This window comes from Convolutriloba macropyga, chromosome 9 (assembly GCF_964194025.1).
Source record: "Convolutriloba macropyga chromosome 9, txConMacr16.3, whole genome shotgun sequence".
NCBI classification, from domain to species: domain Eukaryota; kingdom Metazoa; phylum Xenacoelomorpha; order Acoela; family Convolutidae; genus Convolutriloba; species Convolutriloba macropyga.
The window spans coordinates 59,570,378-59,597,390 of NC_134476.1; the positions used below are offsets into that span (position 1 = coordinate 59,570,378).

A 27,013-nucleotide genomic window follows, 5' to 3' on the forward strand; every position below is an offset into this window, starting at 1 on the left:
CCACAAATTACTAGAAGTGATGCTTTCTGCTTTTAAGCTGTACAATTTGCTTGCCAGGCGAAACTTGTTTGAAAGCTTAACAGGAATTTCAACGATTGATATTAGCTTAATTTATCATAAATTAAAATTTTCATCTACTCAATAACCAAGAACTAGTGCGTGCTAAAGGAGTACCCAGATAGGGATGGCTTTTGTGGAAAAAAATTACCCCTTTAGCGTCACTAGAACCCGAGATATGGCCATTTTTGTAAAAAAAAAATTAAAATTTTGAGTGCAAAAAAAAACATAGAAAAATTTAAAACATATCTGAGGCGTCGGTTGTGGTAGCATCAAAAAAGAGCTACTTATCTTGTTGGATAGAAAAAACAATTTCAAACCGCAAAAATTTAATGAATTGAAAAAATTCAAAACGGAATAATATTGAAAGGAAAAAAATTGTGAAACCAAAACCGACGCCTCAGATATGTTTGCAAAGTATTATTAAGTCCAAAGCTTTAAATGGAATTCTATCGAAATTTAATTTCCGCATTTTAATGGAATCTCATGAAAAGGGGAAAAAGCTAAATTATATCATTACTATTCTAAAATTGATACGGAAAACAAACTACAGGTTTTTGGAGAATGTTAGAACGAAACATGTTAGAGTATGGAAAATATACACTCAATTAAAAAGATAAACTGACTAAAGTCGGAAAAATTGCTGCTGAGTGACAGGCGGGGCGCCAAATCTTCTTTATGGCTGCAAAAAAAATCAGACGAAGGTAGGGTTTGAACCCCGACCTCCTGAGTTCAATTCTCAAAACTCGCCAGAGGCAGTAATCACTCGGCTATAAAGCCCTTCTCATTTATCTCTAACAATCGGTTTTGTTTGCACAACAAACATTATTTTGGAGTGAGAGCAGTTGAATTCACTAAAAAATCAAGAAGTGCGAAAAAATTCACTTGAGAAGTCAAAGATTATTCTAGAAAAGCGCAAAAACTGTCAAGCAAAAATTTTGCATAAAAAGACACACAATAATTGCTTCTCATTCGTCAGCAATTGAAAACATCTAAAACAATGAAATCGAAAAACAAAACCAGTTCACTTTTTAGCTTTCGGTCCTTAGAAGAATAAATAGCTTTCCTCCCATATTTTTTTTTTTTGAAAAAAGTAAGCCTTCCAGCATTCCAAAAAAAATTCAATAGTCAAAACCTTTTTTAATTATTCTTGCACTTTTTTTCTACTGAATTTCACAGAACTTACGTCAAAAAATGCTTCTATCCCTACTAAAAGTAATTCAAAGTCTCTGACGGTGCACAAAAAGTCTTCTTTTTAATTACAACAAAGAACGCTCAGAAATGCGACAGAAACAAAATCGGATTACAAGTTTTACGTTCTAACGAGGGATTTATTGCATAATATATCAATGGCCAATTGCCACAGGCACCGATACTTGAAGAAAGCCTGACAAAAACTCCAAAAACTTAATGGAAGACAAAAAATAACTGAAAAATTTAGAGCTGTGTTCCAATTTTGAACATGAAATGCATTATTAAGTAAACACTGTGCTATCAATTTTACAGGGTTTCAAATTAGAAACGCTTCAAACAAAAATTATTCCCACAAATTACAAGCACAAACTAAATTACAAGCAAAAAAACGGGTCAATTGGAGTAAAAACGACAAAAAAAAAACAGATCTATATGTGCCATTCGGAGAAAGAACACTTTTCAAAGTCAGAAAGTCATTCACTGAATGCAGCACACGATCATGAAATTTTCTCTCACTCAGACACAATTAGTTCACATGGCAATTTAAATCACTTCCGCCTTTAGGTAAAAACGCCGTATGAACAAAATACTTCCGGTTTAAAAACCTCAAGGAAACCCAACACTCCTCGAGCGGTAAAAACCTGTAGAATGGAAATAATCCTCTCCGAGGCGTAAAACGACCCACATCTTTACATGAATTGCTTCATTCCAGCAACTGTTACCACCAGTAAGGTTATTCAGAGCTCTGATATTTTACATCAGGGTGGTTTAGATTTGAATTTTCTCGATTTTTGATAATTAAAAAAAAATTTTCATTTTGATCGCAAGTTTACGCAATTTTATTTTCCGTAGCGCATAACTTTCCGTAGCGATTTGTAAAACTTTTTTCGATTAAAATTAAGCTTTAACAAAGCTTTTTAAAAGGTACTCAAATCAGCACGAGTTTAAACCTACTCACTAAATTCAACTTGACCAGGATTAACCTCGGCTTCATAACAGCAGGAAGGATACAAAATTATTATCCCAAAATTTAACCTTTCCAAATCTCTCCAAAACATAGGGAAGAGCGCACAAAATCTTGGGAAACTTTTCTTCCGGTACAAAAAACATTTGACATTATTGACAAAAAAATACAATTAAAATAGCCCAATCTTTTCTGAAGTTGTTTTCAATATAAACAATGCTTGCACAAAAAATACTGATAAGCCACGGCAAAAAACTGATATGAGTAGATAATAGTGACTAGGGGAACATACAGGGGGGGGCACTTGCAAAAGGATTTTCGCCCCAGTGGGATTCGAACCCTGATCTAGTGCGTGGGAAGCGGATCTTGTACCATTGGACCAAAGGTGTATAAAATCTGTGAGGTTATATTTGTATATATTCAGGTTCCGCCATTGGTGGTTAATATGTACTTTGCAGTAAACATGTATATATTCTGGCTTCGAACTACAATATGCTCTCCGAGATTCGGCCATTTGCAAGCTTAGTATGAATTCAGTCTCTGCTTCATATTATTCAAAGTGTGTTGTAATACTTATATGAATATGTTTAATACACCATATTGTACTCGCTGTAGGGTACACTTGAGTTGCTATTGTCAATACAGATTAGCCAATCTTACTTTGCTATTTAATTGTCATGCTTGATACTGTGCGTAGACATTCCTTATCGATAAGTCACTTGACTTTACATGTAGTGCTATAAAAGTGCTAATTTCTTGATTCGGTTGCTAATTTTTACAATTATCTGCAGGGACCTTTGTACCTTGTCGCGTCACTCTAATCATTGAATTATTAGTACTTTGTCTGGTTTAACCCAGAATTTAGTAAAGCTGTCGCAAAATACCGATTAACAAGGCGAACTGGTTTACAGCCAATAATTTGCCAGCTCGTCAACGTTTTCGAGCACCCTGGTCAGACGAAGGGTACTCCAAAACAACGCTCACGGATTGAATCATCACTTTACAAATTGTTTGTTAACTGAGCTGACTGTTAAACCATTTAATTCAATTAACAAGGTTTTGTCTTACAGACCGGAAAGCATTCCAGCCAAGATGCTACAGGAGGGTGATATGCAATCTACTTCTTTTTCTAAAATCGGTTAGTAATTTCTACTTCTTCACGTAGAACCTTCAGTCTACAACCATTAGAACTTATGAAGAGTCATGAGCATTATTTTGCCCTTAAAACAGGGAATTCAAGTTTGGGAGAAACTTGTCGTATGTCAAGGGTTGTAAGGTAAGGTTATAGAACTGAGGTTTAACTACTATTTGAAAAGCAACTTGTTTTAGGTGCATGCGTTTGCCAGGATGGTGTGAATGACCCTGATATGTGTAATATATGCCAACCACATGTCGTAGAGGTTGTTGACTTATGCTCCTCGCCCGAGCAAAACGCTACACACTTTACAGCTTTTGAAACAGACCCCGAATTACTCTCTGTTCAACCAAAAAAAGTGTACGAAAACGAACAGAAAAGAGAAAACAAGAAGGCAGTAACAATGTCCCCGCCTATTTGTTCCGGTCAAGAAGACGGGACGGAAGGAACAATTCAACCAAAGGAAGCCTTTCCCTTAAAGGTCCGATTCAAAAAACAATGGAAGGTAGTTATTTAATTTAGTTACTTTTAGCTAACTTAAGGATCAAGCTGATATAATCCAGATTTGTTTATCCTTTACCTAAATGTTCTTCATACTAAAGTGTGAAGCAAAGCATATGCCTTAATCACACGCTCTTGTATCAAGCACCACCAGCTTGAAAATTTAGACACTGTATAGAACAAAAAATGTTAAAACTTTTTCTTATTCTAGATCCAAGGGCACCCATCATTCACGCTAACTCCAACAAAATCAAATGTTACTAGCGGGTTGAAATCTCCGAGAAGAGTGGTTCTGGATTCATTATCATATCCACAGCCTAAAAAGGAGAAAACTACAACAGAATTTTCTCGTTCCCCAGTCCGGCTAGCCAACGTTTTGCGATTCGTGCCAGCAAGAGGCTCAGAAGATGAAAAATCAAGCAAAAATTTTTTATGATGCTGCATCGGAAAAACTGTCAACAGCCCAAACAGTGATTAGAAAAGCCGAGACATGCAAAAAATTTTCCACTCTTGAACCGTACTGTAAACGCAAGGCTGCTATCAAGGCTCGCAACGCAATGAAACAACAAAAAGAAGAAACAAATCCAACGTGGACCAAAAACTAACCCTTTTGAATTGAAGACTTATGTAGTGATTTTATGATTTGCATTTACACAGCTTAATTGTGAGTGTTGCTGCTTTATTGAAAGTTTCTTGCTTTGGAAAGGTTTGAGTAGGAGATCTCGTTCTAAAATAAATAGAGTGCACCTTGGTTTTTATGAGTTAGAGATGTGTGTTTTGGATCCTATGCTACCTAGGGGTTACCTAAGGGGTTTTAACTTGTACATATCAAGAGTATTGGTGAAAAATAACTTGTGTATTGGATCCTAAGCTACCTGCTGGATACCTAAGCGAGTTTTAACTTGTACATATCAAGAGTATTGGTGAAAAATAACTTGTGTATTGGATCCTAAGCTACCTTGGGGTTACCTAAGCGAGTTTAAACTTGTACATATCAAGAGTATTGGTGAAAAATAACTTGTGTATTGGATCCTAAGCTACCTTGGGGTTACCTAAGCGAGTTTAAACTTGTACATATCAAGAGTATTGGTGAAAAATAACTTGTGTTTTGGATCCTAAGCTACCTTGGGGTTACCTAAGGGTTTTAACTTGTACATATCAAGAGAATTGGTGAAATATAACTTGTGTTTTAGATCCTAAGCTACCTGATGGTTACCTAAGCGAGTTTAAACTTGTACATATCAAGAGAATTGGTGAAAAATAACTTGTGTATTGGATCCTAAGCTACCTTGGGGTTACCTAAGCGAGTTTAAACTTGTACATATCAAGAGTATTGGTGAAAAAAAACTTGTGTATTGGATCCTAAGCTACCTTGGGGTTACCTAAGCGAGTTTTAACTTGTACATATCAAGAGTATTGGTGAAAAATAACTTGTGTTTTGGATCCTAAGCTACCTGCAGGATACCTAAGGGGTTTTAACTTGTACATATCAAGAGTATTGGTGAAAAATAACTTGTGTTTTGGATCCTAAGCTACCTGCTGGATACCTAAGGGGTTTTAACTTGTACATATCAACGGTATTGGTGAAAAATAACTTGCGTATTGGATCCTAAGCTACCTGCTAGATACCTAAGGGGTTTTAACTTGTACATATCAAGAGTATTGGTGAAAAATAACTTGTGTATTGGATCCTAAGCTACCTGCTGGATACCTAAGGGGTTTTAACTTGTACATATTAAGTGTATTGGTGACATTTTTGTGGCTGAACAAAGTAGTGTGGAGAGCAAAAGGGAGTGCAAAGCGGAGAGCAAGGTGGAGAGCAACGAGGAGAGCAAGTTGGAAACCGACTGCAGAAAAGGAATAATTCAGTTAGTCCTTTAAAGTTTTACATCTTTTTGACCAGTTTTTGGGTTTTTTATTTCAAAACTCTCCTCTTTGTCTCATGACATTTTAGTTAATCACCAATTTCTGATGTTGCTCACCTTTATATTTTGTTTGTTGCTAATTCTATATATTGGGAATTAATTTTAATATCTTGTCTGGAGTACAAAGTCTTGAAATAAACAGTCTGAAGAGTAGCAGGAACTGTACTCGCTTGACGCCAGTAAACTCCATGCCTTCTTAGCTTTGGCAACCCCAATGATTGAGAAGCGGACCTTGCTGGTTTAAAGAAACCCCATTGCGAAAATTAGACGGCACCAGTTCACAAACTTTTAACACGCACCACCATTCACAAACACTCACTGAGTTCACTTAGACACTTTGATCAGTTGTAGGGTAGATTATGACAGATTGCTACAATCGACACAGATGATCTACGGAGGTAACTATGAACATGTTCCTAATTTTTTCTTGACAAAGAGGAGTTTTGATCGCGAATAAAAAGACACTCTTTTAGCATTTTCATATGATAGCGAAGCATTTTAAACACTTACACTATGGATTGAAGGTACTGAGGACAAAAACGACTTAGATATTAATTGATCAAATGCTTATATGGGAGGCTTTAAAAGACTTATACTATGGATTGAAGGTACTGAGGACAAAAATGACTTAGATATTAATTGATCAACTGCTTATATGGGAGGCTTTAAAAGACTTATACTATGGATTGAAGGTACTGAGGACAAAAATGACTTAGATATTAATTGATCAACTGCTTATATGGGGGGCTTTAAAAGACTTATACTATGGATTGAAGGTACTGAGGACAAAAATGACTTAGATATTAATTGATCAACTGCTTATATGGGGGGCTTTAAAAGACTTATACTATGGATTGAAGGTACTGAGGACAAAAATGACTTAGATATTAATTGATCAACTGCTTATATGGGAGGCTTTAAAAGACTTATACTATGGATTGAAGGTACTGAGGCAAAAATGACTTAGATATTAATTGATCAACTGCTTATATGGGAGGCTTTAAAAGACTTATATTATGGATTGAAGGTACTGAGAGGACAAAAATGACTTAGATAAAAATTGATCAACTGCTTATATGGGAGGCTTTAAAAGACTTATACTATGGATTGAAGGTACTGAGGACAAAAATGACTTAGATATTAATTGATCAACTGCATATATGGGAGGCTTTGAAAGACTTATACTATGGATTGAAGGTACTGAGGACAAAAATGACTGAGATATTAATTGATCAACTGCTTATATGGGAGGCTTTAAAAGACTTATACTATGGATTGAAGGTACTGAGGACAAAAATGACATGGATATTAATTGATCAACTGCTTATATGGGAGGCTTTAAAAGACTTAGACTATGGATTGAAGGTACTGAGGACAAAAATGACTTAGATATTAACTGATCAACCTCTTATAAGGGAGGCTTTAAAAGACTTATACTATGGATTGAAGGTACTGAGGATGAAAATGACTTAGATATTAATTGATCAACTGCATATATGGGAGGCTTTAAAATTATACTATGGATTGAAGGTACTGAGTACAAAAATGACTTTGTTATTAATTGATCAACTGCTTATGGGGGAGCTTTTAAAAGACTTATACTATGGATTGAAGGTACTGAGGTTAAAAAAGACTTAGTTATTAATTGATCAGCTACTAGTATGGGAGCTTTTAAAAGACTTATACTATGGATTGAAGGTACTGAGGATAAAAATGACTTAGATATAAATTGATCAGCTACTAGTAAGGGAGCTTTTAAAAGACTTATACTACGGATTGAAGGTACTGAGGATGAAAATGACTTAGATATTAATTGATCAACTGCTTATATGGGAGGCTTTAAAAGACTTATACTATGGATTGAAGGTACTGAGGACAAAAATGACTTAGATATAAATTGATCAACTGCTTATATGGGAGGCTTTAAAAGACTTATATTATGGATTGAAGGTACTGAGGACAAAAATGACTTAGATATTAATTGATCAACTGCTTATATGGGAGGCTTTAAAAGACTTATACTATGGATTGAAGGTACTGAGGACAAAAATGACTTAGATATTAATTGATCAACTGCTTATATGGGGGGCTTTAAAAGACTTATACTATGGATTGAAGGTACTGAGGACAAAAATGACTTAGATATTAATTGATCAACTGCTTATATGGGGGGCTTTAAAAGACTTATACTATGGATTGAAGGTACTGAGGACAAAAATGACTTAGATAGTAATTGATCAACTGCTTATATGGGGGGCTTTAAAAGACTTATACTATGGATTGAAGGTACTGAGGACAAAAATGACTTAGATATTAATTGATCAACTGCTTATATGGGAGGCTTTAAAAGACTTATACTATGGATTGAAGGTACTGAGGCAAAAATGACTTAGATATTAATTGATCAACTGCTTATATGGGAGGCTTTAAAAGACTTATATTATGGATTGAAGGTACTGAGAGGACAAAAATGACTTAGATAAAAATTGATCAACTGCTTATATGGGAGGCATTAAAAGACTTATACTATGGATTGAAGGTACTGAGGACAAAAATGACTTAGATATTAATTGATCAACTGCATATATGGGAGGCTTTAAAAGACTTATACTATGGATTGAAGGTACTGAGGACAAAAATGACATGGATATTAATTGATCAACTGCTTATATGGGAGGCTTTAAAAGACTTAGACTATGGATTGAAGGTACTGAGGACAAAAATGACTTAGATATTAACTGATCAACCTCTTATAAGGGAGGCTTTAAAAGACTTATACTATGGATTGAAGGTACTGAGGACAAAAATGACTTAGATATTAACTGATCAACCTCTTATAAGGGAGGCTTTAAAAGACTTATACTATGGATTGAAGGTACTGAGGATGAAAATGACTTAGATATTAATTGATCAACTGCATATATGGGAGGCTTTAAAATTATACTACGGATTGAAGGTACTGAGTACAAAAATGACTTTGTTATTAATTGATCAACTGCTTATGGGGGAGCTTTTAAAAGACTTATACTATGGATTGAAGGTACTGAGGTTAAAAAAGACTTAGTTATTAATTGATCAGCTACTAGTATGGGAGCTTTTAAAAGACTTATACTATGGATTGAAGGTACTGAGGATAAAAATGACTTAGATATAAATTGATCAGCTACTAGTAAGGGAGCTTTTAAAAGACTTATACTATGGATTGAAGGTACTGAGGATGAAAATGACTTAGATATTAATTGATCAACTGCTTATATGGGAGGCTTTAAAAGACTTATACTATGGATTGAAGGTACTGAGGACAAAAATGACTTAGATATAAATTGATCAACTGCTTATATGGGAGGCTTTAAAAGACTTATATTATGGATTGAAGGTACTGAGGACAAATATGACTTAGATATTAATTGATCAACTGCTTATATGGGAGGCTTTAAAAGACTTATACTATGGATTGAAGGTACTGAGGATGAAAATGACTTAGATATTAATTGATCAACTGCTTATATCGGAGGCTTTAAAAGACTTATACTATGGATTGAAGGTACTGAGGACAAAAATGACTTAGATATAAATTGATCAACTGCTTATATGGGAGGCTTTGAAAGACTTATACTATGGATTGAAGGTACTGAGGACAAAAATGACTTAGATATAAATTGATCGACTGCTTATGTGGGAGCTTTAAAGACTTATAATATGAACTGTTTTATGACTCTAGTTGAAAAGTTTTCTTCATTCCACCAAACGGTAAATACTTTATAGAATTAAAGCAGAGACAAAAAAAAATCACAAAACGTAAGCTGTAAGTTTTACAAATTTAGTTTTCTTCACTATCTGAGTCTATTTTCACTACTCTCCATTTCTTTATTCTTTCTATATTGACAGATTCATCGTCTGATATCAGCTCCAGCGCTCGTTTTACACACTTTTTGTTACACTTTGATGGTCCGGGTCGGTGTGTGAATTGCTTTTGTGCTGAAGTATCCATAGAAAGATGAATGGGGGAATCTGGTCTTAGGTCGAGAAGACTAGGCGACGAACCTGATTCAATGGCCTGGTCGTCTATGAAAGAACATCTTTCAAGCTCTCCTTCACTCTCTTGTTGAGTTAAGGTTTGTAAAACTGACAATATCATCCTCATCCTCACTGTACTCACGCTAAAACCTGGATCAGGTGGCGACCAAGTTTCTGGAAGCTGTGTGTGTTGAGTAATCGGCGGACTCTGCTCCATAGTTGATTCGGCAAAGTGAACGTTAGCCTCCTCATCATCGCTTGAACTCCAGTCAGGATCACAAAGAATTTTCCACATGAACATTTCCTCTCGCAGAGCGTGATGGCCGTACGGTAGTGTAGTGATCATATCGTCCAATATATAGCGTTTATCGTCATATCCAGAGAGCGATTTTTTGTTACAAACAACTGTCATCAACTGATGTTTGCTAGAAGCAATTCTTGTGTTGACTAGTCTCACTGTCTCTCCACCGTTGAGCACTTGCTTGTACATTTCATGAGTCATCTTACTGCGAGCATCCTTCGTGACACCTTTGGCTGACTGCTTAGCAGATCCTAAAAATTCTACTTTTGTTTTTGAGCCTCTTACACCTTTCTAAAACTTTTACGCTTTCACCAGTCTTGCTTTGTCTTTTACACGTTATAGGAATTAATGTTTTCCTGTTCCCAAAGAAAAATTTAAAGGTATACTCACCATCCGCAAGTTTGATTGAATATAGCTTTGGTTTGAGGCCCACAAACTCCGAGATCAGTTTACCACCCAACTCATCCTTGAACTTTAGTGTAACCCGGGCATTACTACGGTCATGGAGCTCATGGTCGCTGGGGAAGTTTGAGAAGTCGAAGAGATTTTTAAGAGCAGTTTTTCGTCTCATTTCGGCGTAAAAGTCATTAGATCTGATCTCGTAAACGAATGAGTCTGTGTCTGAGTATAACAGTTTACAGTTGAAATGTTTTTCATAGTATTGTAGTGAAAGTCAAACATGAACTTCTTGGAGAGATCCAGAATACATGCACCAACGATGGTTGGTTTATCCCACAGAATTTCAGTTTGGTTAAGGCTAATTGTTGCCAGATCTTCACCAATTATTTTGAAAGATTTCAGCTGTGGAGTGCAAGTCCACTTGAGAGCCTCATCTTCACTACGGGCTAATTTCACCTTGATTCGATTCCTCTTCCCCTCACATGTTTTTCCGAAGGCGCTGTTGACCATCAATTTACAAAAATTTTCCTCAAATTTGTTTTTTGCCTCCTTTCGTTTTTGCGTGTTGAGTTGAACATATGGTGCCAACCACTTTGATTGATTAAACGCTATAGCACGATGCAGTCTTTCAACTTTCATAACTAACTGAACATATAGTTTTAGTGTCTGGTAATGTAGAATATAGTTCTTCTTGGGGAATAGAGTTTGAATGAGCTTATTACTCGAGGGTGGGGCATTCATCTGCATATTAGTTAAGAGTTCTTCTTGATAATCGCCTAACCAGCACGGTTCAACCTGCTGCTTCACGGGAGCTAGGGGGAAATCAGAATGAAGGTCATGAGTCCCATTGTTGGTCTGTGAACTCAAAATCGGTGAAAGGTAATGAGAATTTTTCCATTATGCCACCATAGAGATTGTTCGCGTCAATCATGACTATAAATGTTGAAGGCTCTTTCGGATTGAAATTCGGGAGATATTTGTTGTTGGCAACCGAGATTCTCTTGTTGTAGATAGAACTCACTCCGCCCCTGATCAACCCCTCGACCATATCTAACTGTTCCCTGTCTGTGAGAAGTTCAAGGGGTGCTTTACAAATTTTTAGCATAGCGTTCCCCGAAAGATTTGAAGCTGTGTAGTATTGACAGCAGTCAAGTCCATAAGTTTGGTAGCATACCTTGCGGAAGCAAAGTACGATAGCAGCAAGAAGGAAAACATCAGTTTTCAAATAGAGGTTGTAATACTCTCCGATCGTTTTGCACTTGAACGCCTGGAAAACTCTAAGAGCGTGCTCGTACTCATCCTCAGTTACACTAACTTGATACTGTTGAAGGCTGTTAGTCCATTTTTCTCTCGATGGTAGTTCAGTTTCTCTGAGTTTTGGAAAGCTGTCAATATAGTTGTAAGGGAAGAAACTCTTTTGTTTTAGCATTTGAACAGATGATTCTGGCCAATCTTTGAAGTAGTTTTCGAGCAGGGAGAACTCATCTGCTGGTAAATTGTTGGCTAAGGTATCTAGTGACGACGCCATGAATCGAAACGAGTCCAATAGTCGTATATGCTCATACACTGGTTTTTCAACTCCATTTTTGTCCGGGCGCATTTTGACCAGAACACCAATTTCAACGGCTATGAATTTTTCGTCTGTATTGGGTATGATTGAGATTGTATTGCTCATGTTGCTTCCTTGTAGGGCAAGAATAACGTGATGTAGATCGTAATTCGAAAGGTTGTGAGCAAATAGCGGGGTGTAGTTTAATAACTTTCGATTGATATTACATTACAACTGTTGTGTGCCCATCCTAGAAATTGACCCGTAAAGTGACAATGATCTAAAACAGTTCGATTTTCTGTTGTGTTTTCCCGCGCTTCTTCACATATCCAACATTCTTCTGCATCTTCTTTTGAATATGGCGGCTCACCGTTAAAATATAGGTTTCGTTGTTTGGCATTATGTACTTTCTTTGCAATTCGCTCGAGAGACTCCACAAACTTGGACATAATGCCAGCACCGCTCTCACATTCAAAATGAAAGGGCTCGACCTCATCCTGCCCAACAAAAAGCATTGCGTAGCTGCATGGCTTGTGAAGCTCTATAATTCTTGTTTCTGCTTTTTGCGGATTGTTTCTACAGCCAGAGACTGATTCAATGATTGATTCCAGGTCGAAAAACCCAACTATTGGAGCAAACCATCGAGACTGGATTTTTTTGTAAACGAATGAAGTTTTCTGTGGCATTCTAACAACTGCTGGTTTGTTTTGTTGGCAGAAGCCAATATGTTTATTGTAACGTAGTTTTGAGGTAGAAACGTGAAAGCAGTTTCGAAAAAGATAGTTTTCACTCCTTGGTACTCGCTCGCGGACCCTATGTATAAGACTGTACAAATTTCGAATCAAAACGTAGTGATGCATTTGACCATCACTTAGCAGCAATAGATCCAAAATAAAGTCGCAGTTTGTCTTTTTCGATACTCTGAATGGTGTTAACCCGCTCTCAGCGTACCTAAAAATTAGGTTTTTGTGTTATCATATTTTTGAAGATTCTTTGTTTTGGATTCTTTTAAATTTTGCGGGGGGGCTTAAGGTCTGAAAGTTAGAATTTTTCTCACCGAAAAACGTTGACACAGACATCATTGAGTTCCTCGAATCTTGCCATTTGATGAAAACCCATTGGCATATTGAACTCACCATTTGCTTGTTTCGCAAATAAATGGATTCCCTGTTCCGTATGTAGCGGGGCTGGTTATCCTGCGTGATGAAGCGCCAACAGGAACCAGTCGTGGCCCAAATTTCAAATGATATGCTGCGGTATAGCAGTACAGGAAACAATTTTCATCCCCTCTGTTTCGTATATTGAGCAAAGCTGACGTATGAGAGAGTTTTCCGGGAAGCGCTAGATATGAAGATGCGCTTATTGGTTTGTTTTTTACCAATCGTACTTCTATGTTGTCAATCTGATCGAGGGTCCAACCGCTACCGTGTGAGGCGAAGTTGTTCAACGCCAGAAGCATCTGTTCAACCATGGCATGGAAGCTTTTGTCTGGGAGACCTCCAAAATCAACGCGTTCCATTTTTGAATTTACGTACACAGAGATGCGATCTGGCTGACTTAATGAAAATTCATTGTCATGTTTTGGAGGCTTTTTTAACTCTATTTTTGAGCTAAACTGAACTTTTTGCGAATGCTGTTGAACGCTCAATCGAACAATGTTTTCGATTTCTTGTCGTTTTATATGCATGACATGAAGTAGATCTAGATCACTCGCCCCGACTGCAATTTCGTACGTTTTTAGAGCGCCCCCAAAAGCTCGTTCTGTTGGCAAAATACCCGATTGTTGAAGGTTTTCCGAGTCAATATTCCATGCTGGCAGACTATGAACACCGTTCATGTGCTCTAAATAATCAACATCGCGAGGGAAGCATTTGTTGCAATATAGACAGTAGCGGGGATTGGGCGCATCTTGTCATATGTCCTGTTAGTTCGTAGAGACTTTTCGTCGAGAAACCACACTCATTACATTCGAATGAAATAGCCTGCGGATAGATCTTGTGGATGCTTTTTCGGTGACGCCTGAGGCCCCTTTTATCAGCAAGCAGTTGCTGGCAAATATCACACTTGACTTGTGGCATTTCGAAAACACGGGAATGTTGCTCCGATTACGTCAATTTTGAGAAAATCCGAATTCTGTAAACAAAACTGAATATTTCGTGAACTGATTTCAAGATGTAAGGCAGAAAGCAATGATTAGTTTTCAAGTCCCCGGGACCAACTTCTCGGAGATTTAATTAACCAATCAGATGCAAAAAATCTGTTTGTTTGTTCATGTCTAGCCGAGTTAACGTCATGATGTTGTAATCTTAGCTATTTACATACCTAACATTCCATTGTCTGGACAAAATTTGAATTTGCTTACAAGCTGTAAAATGTTTACCCAGCTTTCCGTCTATTAATCCAGGGCCTGAGTTTAGTTCAAAAGTTCTCAAATGTATTGCTTGATCTGATGAGTCATTAGACAAAATAAAGAAATTTCTAGAATATTCACTTCACATTTTTAACAAATGACAAAAGCTGAACTTCATTTATATCGGGAATGAATGGAAAATTATCATTGAGAACATAATGAGCAATATAAATACAGTAAAGTCCACACATTTGAGAGTTTGCACTTTGCAGGGGTTTGTTTGAGTCACGCCGGTCTTTCATAAGGTCCACTATTATGCTATCAGTAGTGCTTTGTCGAAATCGGTCTGTTATGTGTTTATATGAATAAATGGGTAATGCTAGCGGGTCGGCGAAGTAAATGTTTGGGTACTCATATCTCTTTGCAAGCACAACCCAATGAGATCCAGGTGAAGATGCTGGCGATGCATTAACGATGGTAAATGAATTGGTTGGCATGTTCAAGGGGAAATTGTCAGCTGCATAAACACCGTTAAATTTAAACATTAGGTGCTTGCATTGTAGAATCAACTTGAATATCTGATCTTCATCCATTAGCTCATAGGAAGTGCGTTTTTGGAAACGTTTCTCGCAGAATCGATGTATACTGTTGAACATTTTTCTCCCAAGAATAATATTTCAATGTTGTTTGGTAAAGCTGCTCCGAATTTAAGTTCCACTGATAATGATGAGTTTGTTAACTCAGGATGGATGAAATCATGTGCAGCCTCTTGTGTGCTGGTAAAGTCAAATACCATTATATAGTGTTCGGGAAAGTCAGTGAGCGATATTCCGTGACCATTTTCTACATAAGCTAGTGCAGCCATTGAGTTGTAGTATAATCGTTTATTATCAGTTGTTGAAATCGGCGTGCCAGCGGTGGCGAACCCATTACGGTAAATTATTATCTCATTCAAGTCAAACTTCCTATATGAAAATGGGTTTAGCGTATTGGTACCGATGAACGCATCACTGCGGCACATGGCAACTATCAATCTCCGAATGGGTTCTTTAGTGAAAATGACCCCTTGCTTCCAGCTCTGCTGCCCAGCTGTTGCTAGAAAAGCTTTTGAAATAACTTCATTATAGCGATACATTGCAGGCGTCTTGAGAAGTGTTTTCTCGATTGCGCCCACCACATTATCCGAGACCGTCATTTTTCGCACGAACAAATTTGCTTCATCAATTTTGATTTTATAGTGTTTAGCCCCGTCTTCACTTACAATCGTAAAATCATCCTGTGATCGTCGGAAAGAAATTCGCAATGTTACTCCGCTCGCTAGATGCTTCTCGCATGAAAAGAAATCGGTAGCAATTTTTCCATACATTGTGATTTGGGCTGATCTTCTCACAGTTAATTGTCGAGCTGTGATCGTAGCGGCTGGGACACCTGTTGGGTCTGCTTCATATTCGTATCCCTGACATTTCAGCCAGGTTTTTTTCGCATCCGATCCATGAGAAAATTCTGTTTCAATGAAACTCTTGTGTGCGTAGTGACCATTGGCGGAAATTTTAATACCGTTTGCTGACACTGAGCAATCAGTAAAAAGCGAATGTAAGGTGTTGTTGACCAAATGTGGTATGTCACTTTTGTTGGCATCTCCCGTAGTGAAGCGTAAATCGTTTCCATTACTTTGAACAACGCGAAATTTGACTTCCAGATAAATTTTCTGCAGGTCGATGAAATTATTTCTGTCGCCGACTATTTCAAACTCTAACGAAGATCCAGTGGGTGAGTAAAGTGGTCCAGTTTTTTGCTCGAACGATTGATCAAATGTAACCAGCAGAGGAGGTTTTTCGAACAAGTCGAGTGAGCTTTGTGTAGCCTCTGTGGGAATAACAAAGTTAGTACGCATTTTTCACTTTAGAGAAGAAAGCCGATCGACTCCTTTGTGGGTTTGCTTTTTGAGAAATGATCCTTTTCTTTGGTAGAGACCTTTTATATGTTTTCTTCGAGGTTGACCTTTTGCGATAGACTGCTTTCTGACCACGTTGAAGTGACCCTTCAATTTGTTTTTTTGCTGTTTTTTTAACTGTACTTTTCAGAGCTTGCTTCGCTGATTTCTTCTTGGTTGCAAATTCTAATAACTCTGGTGCACCTTGCACTAGCAATTCTCTTCCGATTTTTTTCGCTGCTGGCCAAATAACTCGCCTAGCTAAGGGTAATGCCACACGTCCAATACCAGCAGCTAATGCGCCGAATCCACTTCTTCTTTGTAATGTCCTGAGAAATGGGGCATTGAATTGGATGCTTGATTACTATAGTAGGCTTTCATCAGTTAGCGTATTCTCTGAAATTTAAGACTGACGACAACTTTACCGATTCCGGTGAAAGGTAGGAGTTTCCCGGTCTCGTTTCTCAGCTCGACTTTGATGTTCTGCATATTGTTTGAAAGTAAACGCTTGTAATCCAAGTTTGTGAAGGTTTTATGGTGAACAGGTGCTACTGTGTTGAGGCTGCCGTTTCTTAGACGTCTTTCCGACTCAATGATTTTGAGAATGGGTGCCCGCGAGTCACCCACATGTTGATATTCAATAATGTCGATGTAGACAAAAATAAGCTGTGAGCCACATGTTATATCAACGGGGAAAATACCAAAATGTCTGTTAGGAGAGTTCGGAGCCCCATTTTCTAAGTTTGTCTTGTAACCAATGTGAACAAAACCATTGTGTGCAGTGTCCGGGGTCCCCTTGAAACCAAGAATGCTGGGAATTTCATTGTCTTGAAATGACAATCCATTTTCCCCAAATGTTAACACAAGCTTTTGCGTTATCTTGTCGAACTTACGATCGAACTGTTTTAGTCTTGCAATGCGAATAATCTCCGAGACTAGATCTTCCCAGCTGTTGTAAATACCAGTCCGAATTTTTCTGAGTTGTCCTGATCGATTACTCGACTCATTTGGATCGGTAATTCAATTCTTGTAAACAACTATTTCTCCAGAGTTGACGTTATTGATGTTTGATGGAAAAGATAGAGAAGTCAAAGCTACTTGCCATTCTCCCTGTAAGTGTATTGGTTGTGATAAGTGGTTCCGAAATGCTGCCATAGTATTTTCATTGAAAGCGTTCATTGATGCATTTGATAACAAGTCAATTGTAAACTCATTGCTGTTAGAAATCATTGCTCCTCTTCAGTGTTTAACACATTAACTTGTACTAATTCCGGTTCGTAAAACTTCCCCAGGATTTTAACGTTGTTCGCGTCAATCAGATTGTAGGTAGGTGGACTTGTTGTAGCCAATCGTATTACTGTGAAAACTTCGTCTGTATAATTCTGAGTATAACCTTTTCTGAAGGTATCGTCTGGTTTCGCTATTCGTACCAGGTCCCCCTCTTCGAATCGTGGTTTATATTTATTGTTGTCCAAAGCAATCGAAATTAAAAATGGTTCATGTTTTTTGAAAACCTTATTTGGGGCTAACTTTGTGACGCAGTTAACACGACTGTTAATGATATTTACGAAATTGGGAAGCTCCTTTATGTAGTTCCAAGTCCATTTTTCTTCCAAGTATCTGTATATAATGTTTTTAAGTGATCGAATATTTCTTTCCGCAAACGCCGATTTGGTTTCGTTTTCGGTTGTATACAAATGAATCTTTTTGTTTTCACAGAAAATTTTGAACTCGCCTTTGAATTCAGTGCCTTTGTCCGTCCACACTTTCTCTGGTTGTTTCGTCTTGATCATTTTTTTGAAGGCTTCAACGCAGTCTTTTGCATACATCGTTTTCAGAGGTTGAACACGTAAATAACGTGATAAAACGTCAACTGCAACCAATAGATATTTAACCCCATTATTGTGCTTTGCTATTTTGTCCATATAGGCAACATCCATGAACCAGATCTCGTTTATTCTGTAAGCAACTACCTTCAATCGTGGAAAATTTTTCCGGAACTGACGATATTTGGTGTACGAGTTTTTCGATTGAAGGAATTTCTCAATTTTTTTCTGTGATAGACCGCTTTCCTTTTTGATGTTGGTAACACTTCCCAAGGCTGCTTTTCCTTTTATGTAGACGTTATTTAGTTTTTTGATTTCCACTGAAGGGAGTTTTCTAGCTTGTTGGCGTTTTGATTTCTTCCTCTGCGTCTGCGAAGCCTTCCTCATCAAAGCTAGCAGTCTCTGTTTTTTCTGCTCTCTCGACAGAAGGTTTCTGTTCACTGGCTCCTCCATCTGGAAACTGACGTAATTTTTGCTCTTTCTGAACTTTTATGAACTTCTTTGCATAAATATTACAAGTGAGGTGTGGTGCAAGGTTCAAATAATTCAGCACTTCATAATGGTTATGCGAAAGTTTCGATGATGTTTGTTGTAATGCGTAGAGGAAAGTTGAAGCTGGAATGTTAGTGTTCCTCTCATCGATGATAATTTCGCCTTCATCGTCCAGAGAAATATTACGCGATTGATTTATCTTCTACAAAATTATTTTTGATTTTTCAAGTTTGTCCTTTTCAAGAAAATTTATGTCATTAATCACATTCTGACTGATTTCATCAAACTCTTTCTGTTTAAACCTATCTGTAATATTTTGCCGTTTTTCTTCCTCATCGGAAACCATGACGTCATCAGTCTGTTGCTCTGTGTTCTGATGAATAACTGCTTCTGGCTGCTCGTGTTTCAATGTTCTCTGCAGAAGCGATAGTTGTTTTGATTTGTTTCGTGCAACTGGGTCCTTCAATATTTGCGAAACCTGAGGTTGTTCAGTTGTAAACATGTTGCGGGGAATAAGCACAAATTCTTCAGTTGGCATTTTTCTTCAGATACTCTAGACAAGGTCTGGCAATTAGTCGAATGAGAGAATGCCCTCTCGTTGTTTGGAAAAGCTTACTTCTTTGTAGTGCGTTAAAATGTTTTTCTGAAAGTTGTCGCAGTTGGGATTTGAATTTTTGCAGTTCTTTTTTGTTGATTGAGACAACACCAGAGAGGACGTTCATAACACAATCGCTTAAAAACCAAATGAAATCAATATCTTGGGCTATGAAAATTCGCTTGCCGCTCGATTTCGGGTTACTGCTGACGCACCAGCGCTTCAGCATAAGCAAGTGTCTCTTTTTCATTCGTAATTGGTGTAATAATGGCTTCCTCCGAAGGAATATAGAAAACTGACGGTTCGGGACCAAAAAGTTGAGAAGAAAATCGTAAGCCTTGACTTGTTTTCGGATCAAGGTCAACAATTAAATGTCCATATGGCTGAGCTGTCGCTAATTTGTATGCATCCTTGAGTAATTGGAGGCAGTTCAACTGTTTTCCGAGATATTCTATTTGTTGAATGTCACGCAATGATTTAAACAGAATGATATGAGTGGTGTTGAGATCAATCGTTCGTGACCACTTGCTCTGTTGGAATAAGTTAGGTTTGACATAAATCACGTGGAGTTTTCTGTGTCTTCCCGATGTTGCAATTTTTACGAACTCTTTGTCGTTAAATATTTCCTCGCATGAGTCATCATAAACGAGAAGACAATTCGAAAGTTTCTTTGTTATATCCAATCCAGAATATTTGATGAACTCGATTTGTGGTATTTTACATTGCATAGCTGTAAAAATGTCCTGGAACTCTTTGTATAAGTAATAAATTTTGGGAAATCTTGGGTAAAACGATGAACTTTGCAGCATGTTGAAAATTAGGTCGGTTTTCCCTGAACCACTCGGGCCTACAACTGCCATGAAGATTCTATCGTTTCTAAGAATAACGTTATTCATAGTTTGGGATTTGGCAAAATATAACCAACTAGACTCGAAAGCAGTGCAATCCAAATTGACTTCTCCTCACAACTTTCTGATATCAAGAATAGCATGACGAAACAAAGACTGATCATGAGCACTATAATACTCACTTGAACAAAGAATATGATCTCTGATCGAGGGACTATGGTGTTGGAACAGCACCGCCATGGTGGTCTCTCTCGGTTTCCATCATCGAAAACCAAGTTTGTAATACCCCCATCAATTTCATCTCTTACAACTCGGTTTGTCATTTTTCAAATCAATACTAGGCTAGTGTTTTGAAACGTGTAAAACGGTAAAATAACTAATTTTTCTGAATTGGCTTCCTATTGTAGCTCGAATGTGATTGGCTGGTTTAGTATACTTTACATGTACTCATCGGGCGCAAAGCACATCGGGCGCTAATAAAATATGAGGGGGCATTTTTTAGTTTGAAATTCTAAAGTACCCTCTCATGTAGTTCAAAGCCAGAATATATACATGTTTACTACATATGTACCTACATTTAATATGTTAAGTAAGCGTACATAACGGATATACAAATATAACCTCAAAGATTTTATACACCTTTGGCCCAGTGGTACAAGATCGGCTTCCCACGCACTAGATCCGGGTTGGAATCCCACTGGGGCGAAAATCCTTTTGCAGGTGCCCCCCCCCCCTGTATGTTCCCATAGTCACTATTATCTACTACTGATATGCACATAGAAAACTTGTATGCACATAGAAAAACAATATGCACACAAAACTTTTTTAACACTTAATTTTCGAATTGCCAGGAAATTCTACTAACGCCGTAGTTGTCAGAACTGATTGCATATAAAAAATTTTTCTCATCTGCCCCTCTTGCCTTATTGTTGCAAATATTATTTCCCAAAGAAAAGTTGATTGTTAAGTTTCCCTCGCTTCTACGAAACTAACCAAATAAGATAAACTAAATTCAAACTTCAGATTTGTCATTTACTTAAGATATGGTTAGTGTATTAAGCAAAACTCCGCTCCAATTACCTCACCACATGCAAACAAGATGTCAATCTGATGACTCAAAAACAATTTATTTTCCATTATTTCAGCTAGCGAAACTGATGTGGGATGTTTATTTTTGAAAACAAAAAAAGTAAATAACTTTGGACGTTATTTCACTGCGGAAAATTTGTGAATCCAATTTAAATTAAAACAACATTAAAGCATCAAAAAATTATACCAAAAAGTATTTTGATTTCAGTAAAATTATTTCAAAATCAGATTTTAACTGTAAAATACATTCAACCATGTCCAGGCAAACGATCGTTTCTTCGGATGGTATTTGGTTCCACTGACCTCAAATCACCAACAGGATACAAAATTATTATTCCAAATTTTAATATCTGCAAATCTCTGCAAGACAAGGTATAGCGCATAAAATCTTGGGACATTTTTCTACTCAGAAAACATTTTTCACAGCTAGCGAAACAGATGTGGGATGTTAATTTAAAAAACAAAAGCTTTTGGACCTAACGTTGGACGTAAAATTCAACTGTGGAACATTTTCCGCAGCTAATTTTAAAAAAAAGTAACAACAAGGCAACAAAAAATTTTCAAAAAATGTTTTACTGTCAGTGAAATTTTTCTAAATCAAATTTCAACTGTAAAAAACATTCGAACATTTCCAGGTGAATAATTGGTCAGTTAGTTCTACTGCGTAAAACGTGTGGTATCTAATCGATCTGATTATTTTTTTAAGGCTGAAAAATTAGCTTTAAAAAAAATTTACAATCCAAAGGATTGGATTGTATTGGTGCTCTTTAATTTTTTCAAAAATCTGTTCATACTTCTTCCGGCATTGTCACGACAAAAAAGAAGTCAATTTAGAATGGTGATTTTTGTAGCCAGCCGGAGTAGCAAACGGAGCTAAAAACGAGTAGGTGTGAAGCGCGCTTTTTTAATCTTTAAAGTGGAGTGAGAAACTGATGGTTGAACAAATTGTTGGTTCTTGAGAGGATAATATTTTACCAGCGTCAGTTAAACTTTGCCTATTGTTTTCATTCTTCTCTTGAGTGCTATTAACAGGATACATATGACATTTCAGAGCGCAGCTAAGGCTTTTATTACTGACATTTTTTCATATTGAATTTTTGAATTTTGCCTAGAATTTTTAATTACTTCTGTTGTCTTATCACGTATTATGTGTTGACAGTTCTCATTGATTAATAATACTGCATATGTTATTTTTCTTGAAGGTTCGAGCTCAAAGCTGTTTACAGGACTTTGACAATTCGTTTGAAAAAACACTATCATTTATACAGACGTTTTAAGTTATTCGAATTATTTCATTTCGAAGGCAATGAATTCTATGACTTCCAACTAATTATTTTCAAGAGCTATCAAGTTTCTAAATTTTGCATGACTTTGCTGTCTTATCTATTAGCCGATTAAGGATGGGTCCTTTCGGCCTCTAGTGAGGCTTAAAGTAATCAAATTTACCTTCTCAGTTCATAGTTCATTCGTTGTATGACTTATTTGCTAATCAATTTCAGAAAAAAAAGCGAAATTTAGAGTTTTGCTAGTATTTGTTGTTGTTTTGCTTATTGGTGATTGATCAGTTAATATTATTAATGATAGGTCTCGTTTTGTTTCAGTTCGTAGCTGATACTTCAGAACTAATCGTTCAAAAGTATTAGCGATTTTATGAGTTTTTGCCATTATTATTTGTCTTTTATGTTGCCTTATCACTTAGTCACATAAATGAGAGGATGCATCACTTGCACATCAATGACATGAGTGAACCAACTTAGTTGCTTGATTTGATAACAAAAATTTAATGATCTTGACAGTTCTTTCAATTAATATTGGTTGATAATTTAGACTTGCTTGTCTTGGGTTGCTGCTCTTGAGATCTTATTGCCTAACCTAAAAAAACAGTTCTTTTTGTCCTTCTATTGTAGTGCAATTTTGGTCAATTGATTGGTTCTAACTTTTTTTCACTGAGTGAGATACCGTTCGTTTTCCAAAGTTAATATGCGAATCTTGCTTTAAATAAGCCAGTGAATATGCTAGTTATATTATTTTCCAGCCATTATAAGTGCTAAATGATACTCTATGACATTTATACTTTTAATACTGGGGTTTACGGATATTGGCAAAAAGTTTTGTGGCTTTCGCTGTTTGATGCTACTGATTCTTAAAAAATTTCCCTTTTTGTATTTCTTCAGTTTTTGCCTCGTTTTGGTTAGTCAGTCAATGATTCGCAGTTGATGTATTGTGTATTCATTCTGAAGATGCACAGTCTCAGTAGTTTCAAACACTTTCGTTGATTCTAAAAACATTAGATCTTGGGAAACAAATTTTATTATTCGCTTTTCTATTTTTTTTTGAATTTTGTGCATATAGGGTCACGTGTTTTGTAGATCTTAGTTTGAAAGATATGATATCATAGTTAAATGCTGATTAATGTCAGGTCGTCATATCATTATCATTAAGTTCTTTGGATTGCAATTCAGGACTTGTCATGCTGTTTTTTTTTAATTTTTGCTATTCCAACTTAGTTTCCTGCAAATAAATTAACATAAACTTCCCATATAAAATCTACGCATGTTTTAGAAAAGCGGCCGCTAATATATAATTATCTGACGTCTTTATCGAATTTGCTGAGCTCTGAACATTGGCTCCGGTAGATACTTGGGAATTGGGGTTGAGATTTTTAGTCAGGCGTTACTGAAACGTTGATAAATACAGAAAATGTGTTCAAGAAAACATTTTAAAAGAAACGTCGATTCCATCATCATCTAGCCCAACTGAACTTTTTATGAGCAGGAAGCTTTTAATCAATTATTCCAACTGATCTTGAAAACATATCGCTGTCCAGCTTGTCTTGAAAACATGATGGCTTAGAATCTTATTTTCAAATCCATTTCAGTTAACAAATCAATATTCTCAAAACTATCAAATACTTTTTGATAAGAATACCAGTGTTTTGCTCTTATCCTTTTATAACTTTTATCCTTTCATAAGGGCATGTAATATCTCTGTAGGTTCCATATCTCCTACTAACCCAAAGAAATCATGTGTGTAAAGGCACGCATTGAAAAAAGGCACGCATTGTCAAGTGTGCATTGAAATTTGTTTTAATGAGGTTTGACTTAATAGTTCAGTGTGAAAGCTGTAAAATAGCACATGATGCTATACCATCAAATACAGTTCGGCAGAAATGAATACATGAAACTACAATTATTTCCAATTAAAACCTGTTAAAAATTTTGTATTATCGAACCATCTGGCTGTCTTTACACAATGTTTTTTTTTCAAAATTTTTAATCCATGGGTGAAATTATCACCATTCCCAATGAACACTCACCCTTTACTGAGGAGGTCGACATTGATGAATTTGATCAACTCGAGAGATATATCGACAGTTGCTTCAAGTTGGTCCATCTCAACTTAGCCTCACTCTTTAGTCGGAATGAGCAGAAACTGTCAAATTATCGATGGCTGCAAACCCTTATGTATGAAGCACGCGATAGTATTAACAGTGGAACAAACAAATTGTTCCTTCAGCGAATAATTGAGCAATTCATCGATAGTTGTCAAGTTTAAGTTTCTTTTTTCAACTAGGAGCAGTAAAAAGAAATACTCAGGGATCAGCAATTGTTTGGCAACTGATTGAAATAGATAACATAGAGCATCCTTAAAAAACACTATCTTGTGAACCGATCCCCTTTCCTTTTCTGCATTAACTGATGCTCGAATAGAATAACTGGTAACACGTAGAGTAGAGATAAAGGAGAAATTGTGGAAACTGCAGATATTGGGGTAAAGAAAGAGGCTGATGCGATTAAAATGCTCTTCTGATAAAAAGCAAGAAAGGATTAATTAGTTAAGACCACTCCCTATTTAAGGAACATTAATCTTTCTTAAATAATCAAGTTCAGTACTCAAAAACCTAATTGTACGAGTATAACAACAATAGATATCTTTGGGCACAATATGCGCGGATAAGTTCACAAAGGAATAAGGTTATTTTGTCAGCCTAATTAGGTTCCTTTTGACAGAAGGACGGGACGACCTAAACTGTTTACACTGTTATGACGCTCAAAATACGTTTAACGTCACCCAAAGTTAATACCCCAATTACCAAATATGACAATTCACTCTCGACGGGCGAACAACCAGCTATTTTATAACCGTGTACAATAAATAAGGGCTGGAAAATGAAACTGAAGACGCTAATAATTCAATAGATAGGGTGTACACGAGAATACAGCTTCTCTAGCTTTACACTTAAGGTGACGTATTTAGCTAAATTTGCTTTACTTGATCGATGATATTGTAATTAGTGAGACTATCGCGATTAAACTACTGCGATTAAACTTGAATTCAAATTGTTAGTGACAATTCGTAGAAATTTCAGCGATACAATATTCGCTTTAAACTGAACTCTAGCTCTGAATATGTAAGGACACAAAGCCTTCTCTTATTCTGTCCACAAGTTCACCCAGAAAGAGAAAGGAGCATGAAATTCAGCGTCTCTTTTCTGCCGATGACGACTTCGTAGCTGAAGAAAGGGTAGCAGGGTGCCACTAGGTCATATAACCTCATAATGAGTAATATTGCAAATGAGGTCATTTGATCTGAATCAACATAATGACATGCTATAAATTATCAAAATAGAAGTCTTCAACAAATTGACACTTGTACGTGAGAGAGGAGATACATTCCTGTACTAGTGCCTTTGATGCAATCACAGTTGATGATGTCTATCACAATGTCACTTCTGTTTAAACATCGGACACAATACAAGCTTGTAAACAAAATCCGAAAGTGCGGGTTCCATTCACAAAAGATTCTTATCGATCAAGTCATTACGATAATTCTGAGAGGCTATTTCAACTGAGAGAAAAAAACGTAATGTCCTATTTGATGCCTATAAAGGAATTGAGCGAAGCTGTCCCTCTAAAGGACAGAGACTGAGTTGGCGGTCAGAAGAGCCAATCTTTGGGTGAGCCTCAATAATCTATGCCCTGCGCTACTTTCGGTCTGCAAGAGCCGAAAGACATACAGCAAAGACTGGCTAAGAACACTCAAAAACGACTTGAAGAGGCTGAAAGTCGAAAACATCGAAGAGTGGATCAAGAAACCAAAGTCGATGAAATGTTCAGACAAGGTTGATACCACCATAAAATCTGTAGGCGAAAGACCTCAGAGAGTAGAGTGTTCTATGAAAAATTGTAGACGCATGTTTGCGACTACAAAGGAAATGAACAGACATATGAGAACTGGTCATGATGCAACAACAATGGAGTCAGAATTAGACCCAAAATGATCGTAATACCAACAACAACACCGCTTTGCTGCCCCTTGAGTGGCTGTAATAATTCATACAAGACAGTAGGCTGGTGGAAAGCTCACATGAAAAAAGCTCACCCGCAATGCGTGTTAGTAGAAAGTGATATGAAAGTAGCAAATACTGATGAACCGGTCGCACAAACAAGCTCAGATATAACTGTGGACAACAGCAGTCAAGTGTTTCAATGCCCAAAATGTGCTCGACAATATAATGCCAACAAGAGCCTAGTGAATCACTGTTACGAGAAATATGACTGGTCCTACAGTAAAGGCAGAGAGGTCGGAAGGAGAGAGACTACAGACTCTCAACCTGAAGACTCTCCTCTACCTAGAGATCCGGACAATCCGGGCCCCGTCTCACGGGAGTCAAAGGATCTGATCTGTTCAGTCTCAAGTTGCAAACCCTCAAAAGTCTGATGTCTAAATACCGGCGGTCGGGAAGCTTATCGCTTCCTACCAATGGGAGGGGCCACTGTCCTATTTACTGAATTGATAATATGAGGCATAGAAACTTATAGATTGGTTATTCTATTC

At 36.9% G+C, this 27,013-nt stretch overlaps 1 protein-coding gene across 1 annotated transcript in view; it reads right to left on the reverse strand.

The window, feature by feature from the left end:
- Window positions 1–25,760, reverse strand: part of LOC142346283 (uncharacterized) — a 175,476-nt gene extending 149,716 nt beyond the window's left edge. The window contains exon 1 of the mRNA XM_075398796.1: window positions 24,492–25,760. Coding sequence (XP_075254911.1) covers window positions 24,492–24,568 — 77 coding nt within the window. The 5' untranslated portion in view covers window positions 24,569–25,760. The remainder of the gene's footprint in view (window positions 1–24,491) is intronic.
- Between the last annotated feature and the right edge of the window lie 1,253 nt (window positions 25,761–27,013).